At 35.5% G+C, this 18,569-nt stretch overlaps 1 protein-coding gene across 1 annotated transcript in view; it reads left to right on the top strand.

Moving 5' to 3' along the window:
* DAPL1 (death associated protein like 1) overlaps positions 1-17,983 on the top strand; it is a 29,817-nt gene extending 11,834 nt beyond the window's left edge. Inside the window, exons 3-4 of the mRNA XM_003763880.4 lie at positions 8,252-8,312; positions 17,566-17,983. Of these exons, the coding sequence (XP_003763928.1) occupies positions 8,252-8,312; positions 17,566-17,682 (178 nt within the window). The 3' untranslated portion in view covers positions 17,683-17,983. The remainder of the gene's footprint in view (positions 1-8,251; positions 8,313-17,565) is intronic.
* Positions 17,984-18,569: the final 586 nt, after the last annotated feature.

The raw sequence follows: 18,569 nt of genomic DNA, 5'->3' as shown, positions 1-18,569 counted from the left end.
GATGTAGAGTAGGGATAAACTAGGAGAACTTCTGCTGAGCGGGAAAAGGGAAGTTGATATAAGAAATCTAAGGACAAGAGAAGGTTTGGAACAGGTAAAGTCAACCACAAAATCCAATTGAGAGTGGATACAATAAAACAATGAGCTGTTTAATTTAGAAAAACAAAGACTTGCATGAAGTAATAAAAAGTGAAATGAGCAGAACCAAGAGAGTGTTGTATACTGTAACAGCAATATAGGTCAAAGAATAACCATTAATGATTAAGTTATTTTGAGGGTTATATTTAAATCAACTACAAGGAATCTATGAAGGAAGATGCTATTCACTTCCAGAGAAAGAACTGGCAAATCAAAATATGCATAATATGATCTTACATATATATGTATATGTGTATTATATGTGTAATATACACTGTGTATGTGTATATATGCATATGAGGAATATGTGTGTGTAACATATATATCTATATACATTTGTGTTTAATTGTAGCCTTCTCTGAGTGAAGGGGAATAAAACAAAAATTACACAGCAGAGAACAAAAGAAAATCCATTGCTTTGTAAAATTTATAACATAAGGTTTTGTGAAATGGAAATTTCTTGTTTCATATTGAATCCTCTCATGTTCTGCTGTGTATACATAGAACTTTTTTTTCCCACTTTGTATTTGTGTAAAATGAATAAAAAATTCATTAAAAATAAAAACGAAATTAATAAAAATTTTAAAAAGAGTAGATTAGATAAATTTGTAGTGGATTCAGCATGGTCTTATGGTTTAACAACATTCAATAGTACATACATAGGAGCACAAAAAGTAGATTGTGAGGAAGAAGTAAGATTGGGATTTGGAAATATGTCAGCAATAACATGTAAGCAGGAATTTCAAGGATGACTGATAGTATGTGACTGAGTTGGTCAAAAATAGGTCAAGACTTGGAAAGGAGGAAAATAAGGCCAGAATAGGGGTGATGGAGTAGGAGAATTTGAAGGCTGGAGGGATTTCTAGTCAAGATGAACATAGAGAATAATTTTAAGGCATGTGAGAAGAATGGAAAAAATAAGAGATAACAGATGGTGGTCAGAGAAGAATTGGAGAGTTCTCAGTCATGGAGGCAGAGCAGTTATAGATAATTATCAAATCAAGCATATACTCATCCCTGTGTGTAAATGAATTGGAATTAAGATGGACTCAAAAAAGTTGAGGAGGTTGGCCAAAATGTTTGAAAGGAAATCATTAAATTATTAATCAATTTTATTTTTATTTTATTTTATTAAGATTCCCATTTATGAAAGCAAGAGTTGGAGTGGGAAGGAAAACTGGCCCCTAGGGTTAGAGTTCTTTGAGACAAGAAAGAGACCTAGAAGTCAGTAGATAACTGTGATACAGGGAGTTGGACTGGATGAAAGTTCTATAAAAATGAGATCGATAAATGGGGATGAGAAGGAAGGAATATGTCTGTTCCTCTTCTTGACCCAGAAGAAATGAGAGAAAGAGCACCAGTTTTGAAGAGGGTAGTCAGTAATTAGCCCAGTAATATAGAAAGAGTGTAAAGTGAAGAGATATAGGACAAAGGGAAGGTTCTTAAAAATGGATGTGGGTTTTTGAAGGTCACAATGAAATGGGCGGGCAGAGGGAGGGTACATATTATAGAGGCAAAACCCTGGAAGGACTAGGGATGACAGGACAGGGAGTTATGGAAGTCAGAAGATATTGATTATGAATGATGGAGATTAAAGGCAGTCAAAACATTGTCTGTTTGCTTGGGGAAATGATATGTTGCTAGAGGTTCTCCATGTCTAGACATCTCTTACAATGCTGAGAATCTAGGGGATTAACAAAATCAACAATTCACTGTCATAGTAAAAATCAGCAAAACTAGTAACAGGCCTGGTAAAGAAATATGAGCTGGGGAAAAAACTTGCCTCTATCTGCTACATTCAGTGAACTAAGACCCCACTAGAGACTAGCCAAACCTACTGATCCCTCATATGGGCCACTGTTCTAGGACTCTCCAGCCCACTTTTCTCATCTTCCTAAATCCCAGGTAATTAAAAAAAAAAAACTGCACATAAAAAAAAAATTCTGCAAATTACCAATGATTAAGAGAAATGCAAATTAAAACCACTCTGAGATTTCACCTGATGAAAATGAGTAAAAATAACCCCAAAATAGTGACAGTCAATGTTGGAAGGGTTTGGGGAAGATGGCACACTAATACATTGTTATGAAATGGTGCAACCATTTTGGAAAGCAAGTTGGAATTAAGCAAATAAATTGATTAAAACATCTGTACCTTTTGAACCAGAGACTCCCTTACTGGTTTATACCCCAAGGAAGTTATTGATAAGAAAAGTTTCCTTTTATTCCAAAATATTTCTAACAGTACTTTTTATAATAACTAGGAGTTGGAAATAAAGTAGATATTGAGTGGGAAATGACTAAACAAATTGTGATGCATGAATGCAGTGGAGTAATTCTGTGTTATAAGAAATAATTTGCATGATAAATAAAAGAAGCATGGAAAGAACTACATGAAGAAAGCAAACATAGAATGAAGGCAGCAAAGCCAAGAAAATATTATGCACGGTGACTACAGTGATTTAAATGGAAACAACATCACACCAAAGTTTTTTTAAAAGTATATATAATAAAATTATGAAGAACAAATGTAAATAAAAGCCTTGTTTCTCAAATATATAGAGAAGTGAGTTAAATTTATAAGAATACAAGACATTTCCCAATTGACAAATGGTCAAAGGATATGAACAGGCACTTTTTAGACTATTTGTAATCATATGAAAAAATGCTATAAATCACTATTGATTAAATAAATGCATATTAAAACAAATCTGAGGTACAACCTAACACCTATCAGAGTAACCAATATGACAGAAAAGGAAAATGATAAATATTGGAAAGGATATGGGAAAATTGGGACACTAATACACTGTTGGGGACTTTGTGAATTGTTCCAACCATTCTGGAGAACAATTTGGAACAATGCCCAAAAGGCTATAAAATCAAATCATACTAAGGGCAGCTAAATGGAGCAATAGATAGAGCACAGGCTCTGAAGTCAGTAGGATCTGAGTTCAAATCCAATCTCAGACACCTAGCTGTGTGATCCTGGACAAGTCACTTGGTCTCAATTGCCTCACAATAAACAAAACCTAAAATAAATGCCTACCTTTGATCCAGCAATGCCACTAGTAAGTGTATTCCAAAGAGATGTTTTAAAGGGAAGAGGAGGGGAAAGAAAGAACCCATATAAACAAAAATATTAATAGAAGCTCTTTTTGTGGTGACAAAGAATTGGAAACTGAGAGGATGTCCAAATGGCTGAACAAATTATGATATGTGATTGTGATGGAATATTGTTGTGCTATATGAAATGACAAAGAGGATCCTTTCAGAAAAAGCTGAAAAGACTTATTTGAACTAAGGCAAACTGAAGCGAGTAGAACCAGGAGAACATTGTACACAGTAATACTGCATGATAATCATGACTTAGCTATTCTTAGCAATACCACATTCTAAGACCTCCAAAGGACTCAGGATGAAATAATGGTATTTACTTCCAGAGAAAGAATTTATAGAGTTTAAATGCAGATTGAAGTATACTATTTTTCATTTCTTTTTTTTTTTTGGTGTGTTTACAACATTACTAATATGGAAATATACTTTACATAATTGCATATATATAATCTATATCAAATTACTTATCTGGAGGGAAGAAGGGAAAGAAAATTTGAAACAAAAAAATTTTTAGATAAGTGTCAAAAATTATTTTTATATGCAATTGAGGGGAATTTAAGAAATTTTTAAAAAGAACAAATGAGACACAAATGCAGAGATATGAGAATGAAGAAGGGATCCTGAAACTCTAAAAATCCTTGAAGGAGAAAATCTCCTTCAACTCTGCCTCAGTGAGGGATCCCACCCGTAGGAAAGTAAACAAGACACTTTCATTCTGTTATCTAGCAAAAGGAATTCCAATCCTATTGAACTGAAGAAACTCATTGAATTCCAGTTCAAGCTGAAACCCAGAGAGTAGATGAGCCAATTTGGGATTCCACCTATGAGTTCTCTCAGCTTGTAGCCAAAGCTCCTATTATAAAAAAGCCAAACTAAAATCCTTTCTTTGCAGAGGTTCCAAACATGCCATGTTAGGCTATGCCATGGAAACCTCTGCCTGCTGGAATAATATTCTTTTCCAGTGTTATCCTCTCTTTATCCTCACCTATTCCCCTAACCTGACTTTATGCCTCTCTGTCGGGATTTCTAACCTTACTTCCCAATCCCTATAATTAAATCTCTTTTATCAATCTAGGTTTTTGGGTCTGTAAATTGCTTTACAGAGAACCTCTGCGCCACCAGAGGGAGTCCCCAAAACTCCCTATCCTTGTGCTGAATCCCAAGGGGGTGCAGGGGAGCCAAACCTCTCCATTTGATTCCCTGAGACCCGAATCTGCCACTAGACTTTATCATTTAACTCCCTGATCACCAGGAATCTTAATCTCATTTTGGTTCCTGAACCTAGACCTTATCATTTGGTTCCCTACTAAAGGGAACCCCAAAACCTAAACCTCATCAAGAAGACACTCCTAACCTACTCCTTTGTAGAGGTGAAAGATCCACAGGTATATGTGGATAACAACAGGTATGTTGTTACATAAGTACAAGTTTCTAGACTTTTCTCAATGTGTCAATCAGTTGTGCTGACTTTTTTTTTTTGACTCTCTAAAAATAAAAACATATACACATCCCCCCCCCCAAAAAAAATGACCACAAGAAAACCAACCTCCTATTTGTAATATGGAATGGCTCTTAGGGAGGGAAGCACAAAGGAATACCTGGGATAGTACAGGAATATAAGACACGGAAAGCACACATTAATTTTTTAAAACAAAATAATAAATCCCAGGCAACTGAGTCAGAAAGAGAAATCAAAACCCTTTTCATCCTAACCAGATATGGTTTGGATAAACTCTAAAGCCCTTTTGACACCCTGCAGTGCAAACTCATTGTTCTTGTCTTGTCCTGCTGGAAAATTGCTTGGGTATCCTTCCATTCTAGTGACCCAAATGCAACATAAACACTTCCTTATTTTTCTTCATTGACTCTCCTGTTGATACTGGCTTTATTTCTGGCACCTCCCTTATTTGTCCTCAAGCTTATCTTGCTGGCACCTCCTTCAGAATCACTAGAAGCTTTGATTCCAGTGGATGTTGTTTCTTTCCCAAGAGCTGAGGCTGCTCTGATAATTGAAGAGATTTTAACTAATCCAAAAGAAGGAACCATTTCTCTCTTTGAAATCTATGTAGAAAATATAAACAGTACTTACATGTACCTAAATAATCATTTTATATGTTTACCCTCCCCACCCATGTCATATGGAAAGGCTCTTGGGGAGCCTCCCCCTCCAATTGGCTAATTATAAAATTGAATCACAGACTTTAGATTTGGAAAAAACTGTAGAGTTAACTTAAGACTATCCCACGTACCTTCATTTTTACACCTAGAGAGTTTAAATGACTTGCCCAAGATCACACATGCAGTAAACATCAAAAGTAAGATCTGAACCTAGATTCTTTCCCTCTGTTTTCTACTCTCTATCAGGGCAGCCAAATGGTGCAGGGGATGGAGTGCCTAGAGTTAGAAAGACTCATCTTCATGAGTCCAAAATCAACCTCAGATACTTAGTAGGCAAGTCACTTAATCTTATATGTCTTAGTTTTCTCATCTGTAAAATGAGTTAGGGAAGGAAATGACCATTCCAGTATCTTTGCCAAGAAAACTACAAATGGGATCATGAAGATGTGTGGGGCAGGTGCTCCCCCCTTTCCCAAACTAACTAATCAGAGACATTTTCAGGTACAAAGAGAAAGCATTTATTTAGTCCCTGCAAGGAGAGGCCCAAACACACCTGGGAAGCAGGACAGCTCCCAACATGTACCTGACCTGCCAAGCAGGAAGTAGTAAAGCTAATTAAACAGCAAACATGCAATTCCATTGGATGGCCTAAAAAGGAAATAATTATTATTGACCAATGGTCCCTAATGTTGTCTGCTTTCTGTGGGTAACATCACTTCCTAAAGCTGACCTAGGGTCTGTTCTTTAAAGACCTCTAGGCCTAGAGGTCATGTGATTTCCTGTAACCAGGAGCCCAAGGCCTGGTCTTCCAGCTCTGCAGACCTCTGGGAATGGGGATCATGTGATTTAGGTGTTCATCTCACTCATAGACTTTTTGAGAAAACCACCTAAATCACTCAAAGAATCAGACACCATTGGAAAACAACATGATGACCAGAATTGCCTTTTATAAACTCATAATTATACACTTTTTCTTTTGTTGTCTGGATATAGTTAATATGTGAATATACTGTTCCCATATTATTTGGAAAAATATGTTATTTCACCAAGATTTTAAAAATTTAATATTTATCTTTCCTCAATTTTTTTCTTTAGTTTTATATATATATATATATATATATATATTTGCTTTATTTGGTTTATTGTCAGTTTCATTTTCTGAATCCAGATTTTCTTTTATAATTTTGTTAACACCTTATTATGGCCCCAAAATAAAAATGTATTATTATATTATCTTACTTTTTACATTTTTAAATCTTAAGATATACATTTTAAATATTTAATATATAGAATTTTTAAAAGTATGTTTTCCTTTTTCTAAATTTTATAAGATGTGTACATGTATATAATTTTTTTCTCTGGGATACCAGGTTGAATCTAGGTAGCTAGGTTGCATAGTACATAAAGTGCTAGGCCTGAGATTTAATTTAGCCTCAGAAAATTATGAAATGTGTAACTCTGGGTAAGTTGCTTAACCCTTCTGTCTCTCAATTTCCTTACTTGTAAAATGGTAATAATAATAGGACCCACGTTCCAGGACTGTTATGAAGATCAAATGAGATAATTGCATGTAAAGTACTTTGCAAACTTTAAAACACTAAAAATTCTAACTATTATTATTGTGTTACGGTAAATGTTTGACAACCTGCTCTCTGCAAAAACAAACAAACAAATAAATAAATAAAATGTAGACATGATACCCCCTTAAATGTAATATGCCTTATTAACATTTTCTCCATCACTTTCTTAAGTCTAGACGATCAATAAAACGATAAATCAAGCTCTGATTTGTAATGTTTGCCACTTTACAAAATATAAATGCTCATACTGGAGATTTAACATTCAGCTCAGTTGCGGCTGACTTCCATAGACTCCTGCATAGGCCCAGAAATCTCTCTCAGTGCCTAGGGAACTCCATGCAGTCTGAATCCTCCCCTGTTGTCAGTTTCCAAAATATTTCTTTCTCTGGACCTCAGGAAAATGGAGGCACAATATTAATACTGATTTGTGCTACAGGAATATTGAAATGAGGGAGAAAATGGTAACTGAAATAACTTTGCCAGCTAAACTACGGGAATAATGATTATTAAGAAACAGGAATTGATTTGGAAATCTGAGAGAGTGGTATGTCAGTAACTCAGCACTTACAGACCTACCTTCACTTCTGGAATGAATGTATTTAATCACTCCAATGCAGCATTTTCGTGGGTGAACAACTCTCATTACATTTTCTAGGAAAATTGCCTTTTAAAAAAAATGGAGAGTGCTTCAGAGTAAATAAATAACTAAATGTAATAAATCCTTGTCTTTAATCCTAGTGACTAAGCTAACAAATATGAGCCCTTCAGATGCCAAATGCATGGTCTCCCTCAGGAAATTGTACTGTCAGGTTATACTCAGATGTGATATGACAAACTGCCCTACAACCCAAAATTCTGCTTACAAAGCCTGGCTGGCTACCTGGCCACCAAGAGACAGGATTCTTACCCTTGTGGGCATGAAACAAAAAACAAAGGAAATGAGTATTTATATATCACCTACTAGGTGCCAGACTGTGCTAAGTGCTTTACAAATATCTCATTTTATCTTCACAACAAGGTAGGTAATATTATTATCCCCACTTTACAGTTGAGGAAACTGAGGCAGATATGAAGTAATTTTCCTAGAATCAAATAGCTAATGAATGTCTGAATCAGAATTTGAACTCGATTCCTCCTGACTCCAGTGCTCTCTCCCATATCACTTAGTCATGCAAAGCAGAAAGTTGTATCAGGCATAGACAAAGGAGAAAATGAAGTCCACATATCATGTGTGAACATTTTAGAGGAAAGGAAGAAGACAAAAATCTCACGTGAAATTTCTTTTTTTTTGTCTTTCAGTACTCTTGCCAATGTTGCTAAAATGCAAAGTATGATTATATTGAATGAGACTCTAGAGAAGGTAAGTATGGGGAAGGAATACACACAGAGGGACAAAAACATTTACCTCAGAGCTCTAACCAGCACAGGGCAATTGAGACTTTTCTCCAGATCACTAAAAATTAGAGGGAGCCTATAACCCCTAAAGAAAAAAAAAAGTACACCCCCTTCAGCATCTGGAAACAAATTTGCTTAGCATCTACTTAGTAAGACAAGTTAAAATTAAACATTCTTAATTGCACCTCAGGTGAGCTCCAGCTTGGCCCTGAATGTGTTCCTTTTTTCATCCATTGGCACTTGTGTCTCAAAGTCTCTCCTCTTCCTCCCCGAAATTTGTGTTAAAACCAAGAAAGAAAACAGTTATTTTGGGGTATGTTCTGCCCTATTTGCTCCAGGCACCAAAATTGATAGCCACATCTCTGGCTCACCTAACAAAGGAAATCAGCTCTTGGAAAGAAAAAAAAAAGTCATTTTCCATTAATGACCATGAAACACAGAACAGTTTGGCTAAGAGAGGTCACTTTTCAAGGTCAAATTCCTAAAATGGATGTTTAATAAATCCCTTTGAAAATAGAACGGGAAGCAAAAGCAAAACCATGTAGCAAACCTCACAAAATTGGCCCTCTACAATCCAAATTCATTCCTAAGAATATTAGGCTTTTTTTAAAAAAAGAAAGAAAAAGTGGGTTCTCTGTCCTCTGGAAATAAAGGAATTTCTGACTGATTTTCAATGTTGATTCAAACTGTTTTCCAAATTCACTGCAGAAAGGAAAATCAGAGTTGAGGATTGAGGATGAGATGAGATCTGGGAATTTAGACTGGGGGAAGTGACCCAACTCAGGTCAATTCAGGGCTTGTACAATGATCTTATTCTAATATGCTATAGTTCTTCCAAAGACCTTCACAAATTCTTACCTGACAACATAAATTTTATATGAACAGCTAAGTTGCACAGTGAATAGAGAACTTGGGCTTGGAATCAATCAAGACTTGAGTTTGAAGAGGGGACCCTGGAACTCTGAAAATCCTTGAAGGAGAAAATCTCTTTTAACTCTGCCTCAATAAGGGACCCTGCCCCAAAGGGGCATTTTCAGAGTTCCAGGCTCCCCTCTTCAAGTTCAAATGCAGTCACAGACACTCACTTGCTGTGTGATTCTGGACAAATTATTTAACCTGTTTGCCTCAGTTTCCTCAAATGCAAAATGGCGCTAATAATAGTATCTTTCTCCCAGGATTGTTGTGAGGATAAATGAGATAATAATTGTGAAGCATTTAGCAGAAATTCTTGGCACATAGTAAATTCCACATAAATATTAGCTAGGATTAATGTTTTTTAAATGTTGGTAATAAGTATTCCTTACCACCCTCCTACAAAGTGTAGAGTGGAAATTACATAGGCACTAAAGTAAGAAGCTTGGTTGTTGAATCATATCCATCTCTTTGTGACTTTTTGAGGGGTTTCTCTTGGGAAAGACACTGGAATGGATTCATTCTCCAGCTTATTTTATACATGAGGAAAGTAGAGTAAATGATTTGCCTATGGTTATGCTTATGGTTATAGTTACACAACTAGTAAGTGTCTCAGGCTGGATTTGAACTTAGGTCTTTCTAGTTCCAGGGCCAGAGATCTATCCATTGCACCACCTAGCTATCCTAAATATAAGAACACCTGGCTTCAAATCTTGGATTTTCCACTTACTTTAATGTCTCTATGATTTCTCTAGACTCATAATGAGAGAGTTGGGATAAAGGGCTTCTGGGATCCTTTTTGTACTAAATCTCTCATCCTAAATAACTATCACAGATATTAATGAGCTACTTCTGAACCTCCTGTTCTTACATTTATAGTAAAGTCAACAAGCACTTATTAGGCACTTATTATGGACCAAAGGGAGAAGGACTGAGGAGAACTTCTCAACTTTATAACAGGAAGTCCTACAGTAACTCTGCTCTCCTTCCTTGTTTAAGGGCATTATAGTCTCCATGAATCAATGGCAATAAACCTAAATAGGCGGTCTGCAAGACATTACTGTCAAATTGAATGTAATGGGTCTCCACTGTTCCATCTCCCTGTTCCCCTCTAAAACATCATCTATTTATTGGCTATAATTTCTAGGTCTGTTCAACTGTTTTGTTCTGGGTTTTGTTGGGTTTTTTTTTTCTCCTGTAGCAATAAAATGAAAATGTGCTAACACCATCTGGAATATTAAAAGGAGAAAAACATAGGCTTTGGATACAAAGAACAGCCTTCCAATTTTGACAACTCATTTAGATCCCTCAAATAGAACCACAGAATTTCTAAGCTGTATGAATCCTCAGAGGTCATCTGTTGTAATCCCATCCTCATCAGGGATCTCTTTTGTAACACAGGGAAGAATGATGATTGGTTATCAAGTACCTGCTCCTTCTTTGACTCAGGAAGAGCTCCCTCTCTATGTAACCCATTCAATTTTTTGACAACTCTAAAAGTATATCCCTATATCAGATAGAAATCTGCCTCTCAGCAATTTCCACCCATTGTTCCTATTCCTGTTCTCTGGACCAAAACAAGTCAACTCCCTCTTCTGTACCACAGCTCTTCAAATATTTTAAGATAGCAACATTCTTATTTGCCATGTCAAACATTCCTCTTTATTTTCCCAGTAGTACAGAGTTTCAGTGGTCCAGCCCAAATAACATAGCCTTTATTTCTTCTTCCAGTCATTCTTTTCTCCATTTACTGATTGTCTTTTTAGCAAAATGCAGTGGGTTCAGTGTTGGACAGTCAGGGAGAGTAGATTCAAATCCTTGCCTCTAAAACTAACTAGCTGTATGAACAAGAAAAAGCCATTTAATCTTTCTAAGTCTTGGTGGTTTCTTCTGTATTATTTACAAAACTCAAAGTAGATAATTTATATAAAGCAGTTGCTTTGTTAAGCACTTACTACTCAATATTAGGGATACAAATACAAGAAGAAAGTCTCTACTCTCAAAGAGTTTACATTCTAATGGGGAAGACAACACATAAAAATCTTTTATCAGAATATTTGTGCAGTTATTTCCAGTTGCATCTCAACCTTTCTGACTCCATTCGGGGTTTTCTTGGCAAAGATATTAGAGTGATTTGCCATTTCCTCTTCAGCTCATTTTTCACATGAGGAAACTGACTTGCCCAGGGTTACACAGCTAGTCAATGATTGAGATCAAATTTGAACTCAGGAAGCTTTTTCTTCAGGAGTTCTGTGGTATTCTCTCCACTGCACTACCCAGCTGCCCTTATCAGCTTCCAAAACTGCTATTATTAGCCTTTCCACACTGAATGCCATTAAATGTTCTTGAAGAAAGGCAATCCAGAACAGTGAGATATATTTCTGATCATCATTAAAATTATTCCTCTTCCATTGGTTTACTTTCTTCCAGCCCTAGTCCTCGTGCCCACGAAATGAGGAATTCAGGACTAATTCATGTCTGTAGCCCTTAGGCTATATGATCTTATCTCCCAGCCTTTAGAGTTAGTGATATAGTCACTAAGCGGTGCAGTGTGTAGGGTGCTAGCTTTGAGTTAGGAAGGCTCGTTTTTGTGAGTTCAGATCCTTATTAGCTGTGTTACCCTCTTTGCCTTAGTTCCTCACCTATAAAATGAGCTGGAAAAAGAAATGGCAAACAATTCCAGTACCTTTGCCAAGAAAACCCCAAATGGGTCATGAATAGTTGAACACCACTGAAAAATGACTGAACAACAATAATGATATATCTCTTTAGAAAGTGAATATGACTGGGTTAGAAATCAAAGCCATCTCCCATACATATTTGTTGTTTGCTAGTAGCACATTGAAAGTATTCCTGGCATTAAGAAATCAAGTTCAAATCCATTCTTAAACACTTAGCAGCTTGTGTAATGCTGAGTAAGACATTTAGCTTCTGCCTCAGTTTCCTCAGTGGTAAAAATGGGGAACATAGAACCTTCCTAACGGGGTTTTTGTGAGGATTAAATGAGATAATAACTGTAAAGTGCTTTATAATCCTTAAAACATAACAGAAAGGCTTCCTATTGTTGTTATTGTTTTGCCTTAAAGAAATCATCTAAATTTCTTTTTTTTAATTTCATAAAAAAAGCTTCTTATTTTTCAAAATATATGCAAAGATAGTTTTCAATATTTACCTTTGTAAAACCTTGTGTTCCAAATTTTTCTCCCTCCTTCCCCATCTCCCTCATCTCCTGGACAGAAAGTAATCCAATATAAATCAAACATGTGCAGTTCTTTCAACATATTTCCACATTTATCATGCTACACAAGAAAAATCAGATCGAAGAGGGGAAAATTAGAAAGAAAAAAAAACAAGCAAGCAAACAATAACAACAGAAATGGGGAAAATATGATGTTGTGATTCATGCTCAGTCTCCATAGTCCTCTTTCTGGAAAAGAAAAAAAACCATCAATTACCAATTCTTGGTCATCATTTATTTAAGATAATAAAAACATAAATCAATTTTTAAGCACAATAATACCTGATTTATTAACTCAATGGCTTGTTTGTGAAGCTAGGCACAGTGGAAAGAATACTGATTCTGGAGTCATATGTCATGGGTTCAAATTTCACTTTGATGCTTCAATACTTCTGTGACATTAAGCAAATCCTTTAATCTACATGAACTTCAATTTTCACCTCTGTAAAATGAAGGGAATACAAAAATGTTTTCTACATCAATGACCTTAAATAATCTACTTGAAAAGTAAATGTATTATATTATTGATATTATATTGCTTATCTTCTCAATGGATGGAGGAAAATATTCAAAACTCAAAAATTTTTAAAAGGATGTTAAAAATAAATGATTTTAAAAAAAGAGATAGTATGTTAGATAATTTCTAGGCATTATTTATACATAGGAATGTGGGGAGAATTGAGGATAAGGTTGTGCCCATTTTCGAAGTTACCAGACAGGTCAGTGAGTCCTTTGTGAAATAGAATTGGCAGAAAGCTCTCAAGAGAAAGCTTTCTGTTGTTTTATAGATGAGGGTCCTGTCATGGGAGTATCTTTGAGTTTCACTGACTTTGTCTGGATGTTTTGTTGTAAGCACTTTGCTTAACCGTGTGTGGAAATTGATGTGCCAACAGTAGACTTTGAAGTTAAACACCCTGTAAAGATGAATGAGAAGAAATAGCTGTCTGGTACTATCATCCAAATTTGGGCTCGAAGGGGGAGAACTAAGCTGGTCTTCATATCTCAAAAGTGGCTTTCACAACCAAAAACAGCAAGACTTTTACTCTTCCCAGTTTTCTCTTTGGAATAGGTTAGTTATAACCAGAAAAGCTGCATGGCAGAGTAGATGGAGGCCTGACTTCTAAGACAGGAAAACCTGAATTCAAATGCTGCTCCTGAACAAGTAGCTTCTTGGTGTTCTAGGCAATTAAGATGATTAATTAAAATCAGGTTTTGGAGAGACATCTCTGGAGGGACTTGCCTTCCTGGGAATTCTCTACATGGATGAAGCCATAGGTGTCAATCTCAGTCCCCCCAAAACAAGGCCAAACTGGTTCGTTTAACAACTTATATTTTTTCTAATATTTTGACACTTACAAAGGGCTTTTCTCTCCCAAAACTCTGTGAGTTGGAGGATTTTGTTTTATTTTTTTTCTGGGCCTAGATTTCTTTGTTGGAGGGTGCTCTCTTCACCACTGCAGATTCTGCAACTGGCTTGCAGCTTGGTCTAAGAGTTGTCTTGGTTTATCCAAACAATATGTATAAGAATGAGATTTGAATCCCACTCTTCCTAACCCTGAGACTGCCTCTTAGAGTTTGTAACCATGAATCTTAAAGCATTCTATTGACTATTAAGTCCCAAAAAGAAAAAAAATTAAAAGATTTTTTTCCTGTTGATTTGCTTTGAAATTTTAAGATCATTGCCTTCTGTCATAGAGGCTGATGATATACATTTAGTTGTGACCATCAACTCCTTTTTCACATGGAATCAAAAGTATATCTCTGCTTTTTTGTTGTTTTGCTTTGTTTTTGTTTTTTGTTTTCCTATATCTCTGCTTTATAAATTTAGCCACCAAAAATCAAGATTGCCTTACTCGAAGACCAGGTGTGGAAGGAAAACAAAATAAATTCTCATTTTGGCCAAGGCTAAAACATCATGTCTCATCCTTCATCTTGAGTCCATCATCTCTGTGTCACTAAGTCAGTAGTATATTTCACCATTTCTCCTTTAGAATTATGGTTGATCATTATACTGTCCAAGGTTCTTAAGTTTTTCAAATAATTTTTTTTTCTTTAAACCTTTTTAATGTCAAACTCTTTCTCTGGTTCTGCTTACTTCATTCTGTATCAGATCATACAAGTTTTCCAAGTTTCTCTGAACCTACTTCAAATTTGCTTTATAATAGTCTTCTTAATTTATATTCAATTTAGTTCTATCCTGAGCTCCTTCTTGGACTTCACCAAGCAATTCCAAGATGGAGATGAGATAGAAAATAGGACAAGGAACACTGAAGCCTGTTGTGCACCTTCCAGTGGAGAGCTGGCATTAAAAATCCCATATGTGAACTAAAACTTCATTTTCACAAACTTGCTCAGGATTATTAAGCTGTTTTCCTAAATGAAGCTATTTCCACTTCCTTCTGAATCCTGATAATTCTTCTTTATTTTCCCGGTCAGGTTGTTGTCTTGACAGAGGCATAGGGAAGTTGACTCAGCCTCTTAGTTTAATAACTAGATAAGGGGTTGAATAGTGTTATGATAACATTTCCTTAACTACTTAACAATACCTACCAGTTTACAGGTTTCCCACATAATACTGAGGCTTCACAAATGGAAAACAATTATTGTAATGATATTGAGCAATATATGCTTCCAAGTTACGGTTTTTTTCCCCCTTCTCTATCTTTGTTTTTTCAATTCTCAGCTTTTACCTCCTTTCCCCTCCTCCAATTCCACAATTAAATATGATATTACCTGTGGTCCTTTTCCCTTTCCAGTTCTTGCATGTTGTACCAACTCCCCTCTGGCTAACTGCCCAGATTTCAGTTACATAAGTGTGGTTTGGGGTTTGTTTGTTTTAAAAATAATTTTATTAACCTTAAGTTGGACCTTGGCTGTCTGGTGATAGGGAACCAGCTTCAGAGTCAGGAAGACTTTGGATCAAGTCTGGGCCTTGGCTGTGTGATCCTGGCCAAGTTATTTACCCTCTCAGGAAATTCTCTAAAGCGATTACTTATTATGGAATAATCTACCTTAGAAAAAGTTTTCATAACTTTATCTCCTGAAACTGGTGAGGTCACAGGATATCAAGCTTCTGGTGAATAGCCTGTCAAATTATCTCCCTGTTTATTACTCATTAAACCTAATATAAAGTGTTTTTTTTTAATTTTATAGAAAATATGTTTTACTTATATTTATTTTATTTAAAAAACAATAAGAAAAAAGAAATACAAAAACAAAATAAAAGAGAACATTGTTGTGTACCTAGCAAAATATCAGGGAGGATTCAAAATATATAACAAATTACCAAATCAAGAAAATGTGTGTGTGTATATTAATAGAAGAAATTATATTCATGTGTTCATTTTTTTTCTTTACTTCCTTCTCTGATGCACACCTTATTTACTTTATTCTTTTTTTCTCCTTTTGGCCTCCCCATCACCCTCAAGCAAGCTATGAATCTAATATGAAGTTAATCCAAAAGGGTTTTCTGAAAGCAGAATTTGCTCAGCCACTGAATGGATCAAAGCAGGTGACTTCTTAAGGTCAATCCAAGTCTCTGGTATTACGTTACTCTTCTGATAATAATTGATCCCAACTGGAATAATGAAAATGCTGGTGTTCATTTTTTTTCCCTTAAGGAGGTCAAGAGGACCTAGAAATTCAGTCTTTTCCTCAATTGCATTAAAATAATTCTGCCGACATTCAGCAAGGACTCGTCCTTTGGACTTCATTTGTTAAGAATGGGAGGAAACTAATTTTTTTTTTCCTAAGTGAAGTTCCCAGGATAGAGAATTCTCTGTGCCAAGAACCAAAAACAAAAACATTCACCAGTAGATAGATTGCCCATATGTTTGTAGTGATTTTGAATGGCCCAAAATACCCCAGACAATTAATTTCTCATGCTTTGGTTCCAAAGTAGTTTAATATTGAGAATCAAAAAGAATATTTTTTCTCCTCTTCCCTCTTTGATTTAGAATTCTACAATGAATATTACTAGAGAAATTCCCTAAGATTTAGAGAGTGCCTTACTTTCTGGGAGTTGAAGGTGCCCTTAAGCACCATCAATATTTTATTTATGGTGCTTGGGATCCTGAAACTGAAAGGATACTGGAGAGCTGAACATTGACCCAAGTTTTCTAGGCTGTAAGAAGTGACAGTTAGACTAAGTAACCTTGAAGGTTTATTTTTCCAAATCCAGTAATTATAGATCAAGTCAGGAAGATCTCAACAGACAAGTACAATCCCTTCTTTTTACAAACGTGGAAACAGGAAGTCATCCAAGTTAAGTGACTTGTCCATAGTGACATAGGAAACAAGCATCCAAAGATAGGATTTGAATCCAGGTCCTTTGATTCCAGCCTGGTGCTCTTTCCATCATATCAAATTGTCATCCTCTTTTTTTTTTTTTTTTTTTTAAACAAGGCAATTGAAGTTAAGTGAGTTGCTCAGGGTCACACAGCTACTAAATGTTAAGTATCTCAGGCCCGATCTGAATTTCCATCTTAGTTGATCCAGTGTTGAATTTCTACCAACAAATTGTTCTTTGCCTTAATACCATTCAAGCTCATTTCCTTTACTTCTTTCTTTATTCAAGATGGCCATCAACCTTCTTATAGTTATTTTCTCTGTGCTTAAATTATTAAATCATCCCTTGACATTCTCTTTGTTAACTAAATAATCTAGAATGTCTTAATCTTTTTTTCAAAGATCCTAACCATTCTGTTTTTTCTTCTTAAAATACTTTTCTGTTTTCACATCCCTTTTCAAAAAGATTCACAGTGACAAAATTGTGACTACAGTCATGTCCATTAATGGACCAATTGACTAATTTCTGGCATGACTGGTCATCCATGTCTTTAAGAAAAGTTGCACAGGGTGGAGGTCATAAGGAAGACTCAGACTTATACATATTCTGGTGCTTATAAGGGGAAGTTACTGAAAATGCAGCCAAGCTCATGTGACCTGGTGACTTTCTACTTGTTTTGACATTTTTATAGTCAAAAAAGTTTCTCCCAAAGACCAAGGCAGAGAAAAGCTCAGTTTGGATCATTCTTTCATTTCATTTTTCTTTTGTTTCTACCTGTAGATCAGCCACAAATTTCCAGCTGCAGTTCAAGTGGCTCATCAAAAGCCAAGACCTGGCCTGGAAAAAACTGTCCCATCGAAAAGGATCTATATTATTCAACAACCTCGAAAGTGCTGAGTTGTGAAGTAAAATATTTATGTCTTTCTATCAGCATGAAGCATTTGGGCTCAAAGCTCACAGGGATCACACCTAAAAAAAAAAGAATAAACTTTCCCACAGATTTAAGCATACAAGTTTGGTAGAGAAAGTGTTTTTTGGAATTTCCCTTTTGATTTTAGACAACAAAGTATTTGTGAATGTAAACCCAATTCTTTTTTTGACTATGTCATAGTTTTGTACTCTAATAAAACATTTTCCATTGTTATAATATGTAATTATATCATTTTTGCAACAACAATTAAAACTTTATTATGTCCAATTTCATCTTCTTTTTTTACAGATTAAAGGACTACACAGAAATTGAGAGAAATAAATTAAAAAGCAGAATAGATTATTCTTTCCAAAGTATAAAATATTCCACAAATTACAAAGTATTATTGTTATGGCAGGCATCCTTAATTGCTTACATTAATGAGATGGATCTTTCCAGTTTCCCAAACAAATATTTCATTCAGCTTTTCTCCAGGAAAGACTAAAGAGTGAGGTTAACAGATTTTTTTTCTTCACCTCCAAATCATGCAAGGACTTAGGAAAGAATTATAGTGGTATCAGGCCATTTGCTCAGGATCTATAGAAAATTTATTACTCTGGCATTATAGGTTCCATGATGCTGGAGCTTGCTGTAGAATATGGTTAGTAGCTTACATGGCAAGATGGTATAAAGTCTTATTTGAATTGGAACAGAGAACATAATTCTTCTCCCTTCAGTTGCTACCAGTTTTGAGTCTACATAGCAGGTATATGCCATGTAGATATAGAGTTAGTGGCCAGAGATTAAGAGCAATGCAGTGAATTGGAAAGAGCAGTGATTTGAAATTAGAAGACCTGGGTTCATCATCTAAGTC

This window comes from Sarcophilus harrisii, chromosome 3 (genome assembly GCF_902635505.1).
Source record: "Sarcophilus harrisii chromosome 3, mSarHar1.11, whole genome shotgun sequence".
Lineage (NCBI taxonomy): Eukaryota > Metazoa > Chordata > Mammalia > Dasyuromorphia > Dasyuridae > Sarcophilus > Sarcophilus harrisii.
This window is presented reverse-complemented; position numbering and strand designations above follow the sequence as displayed.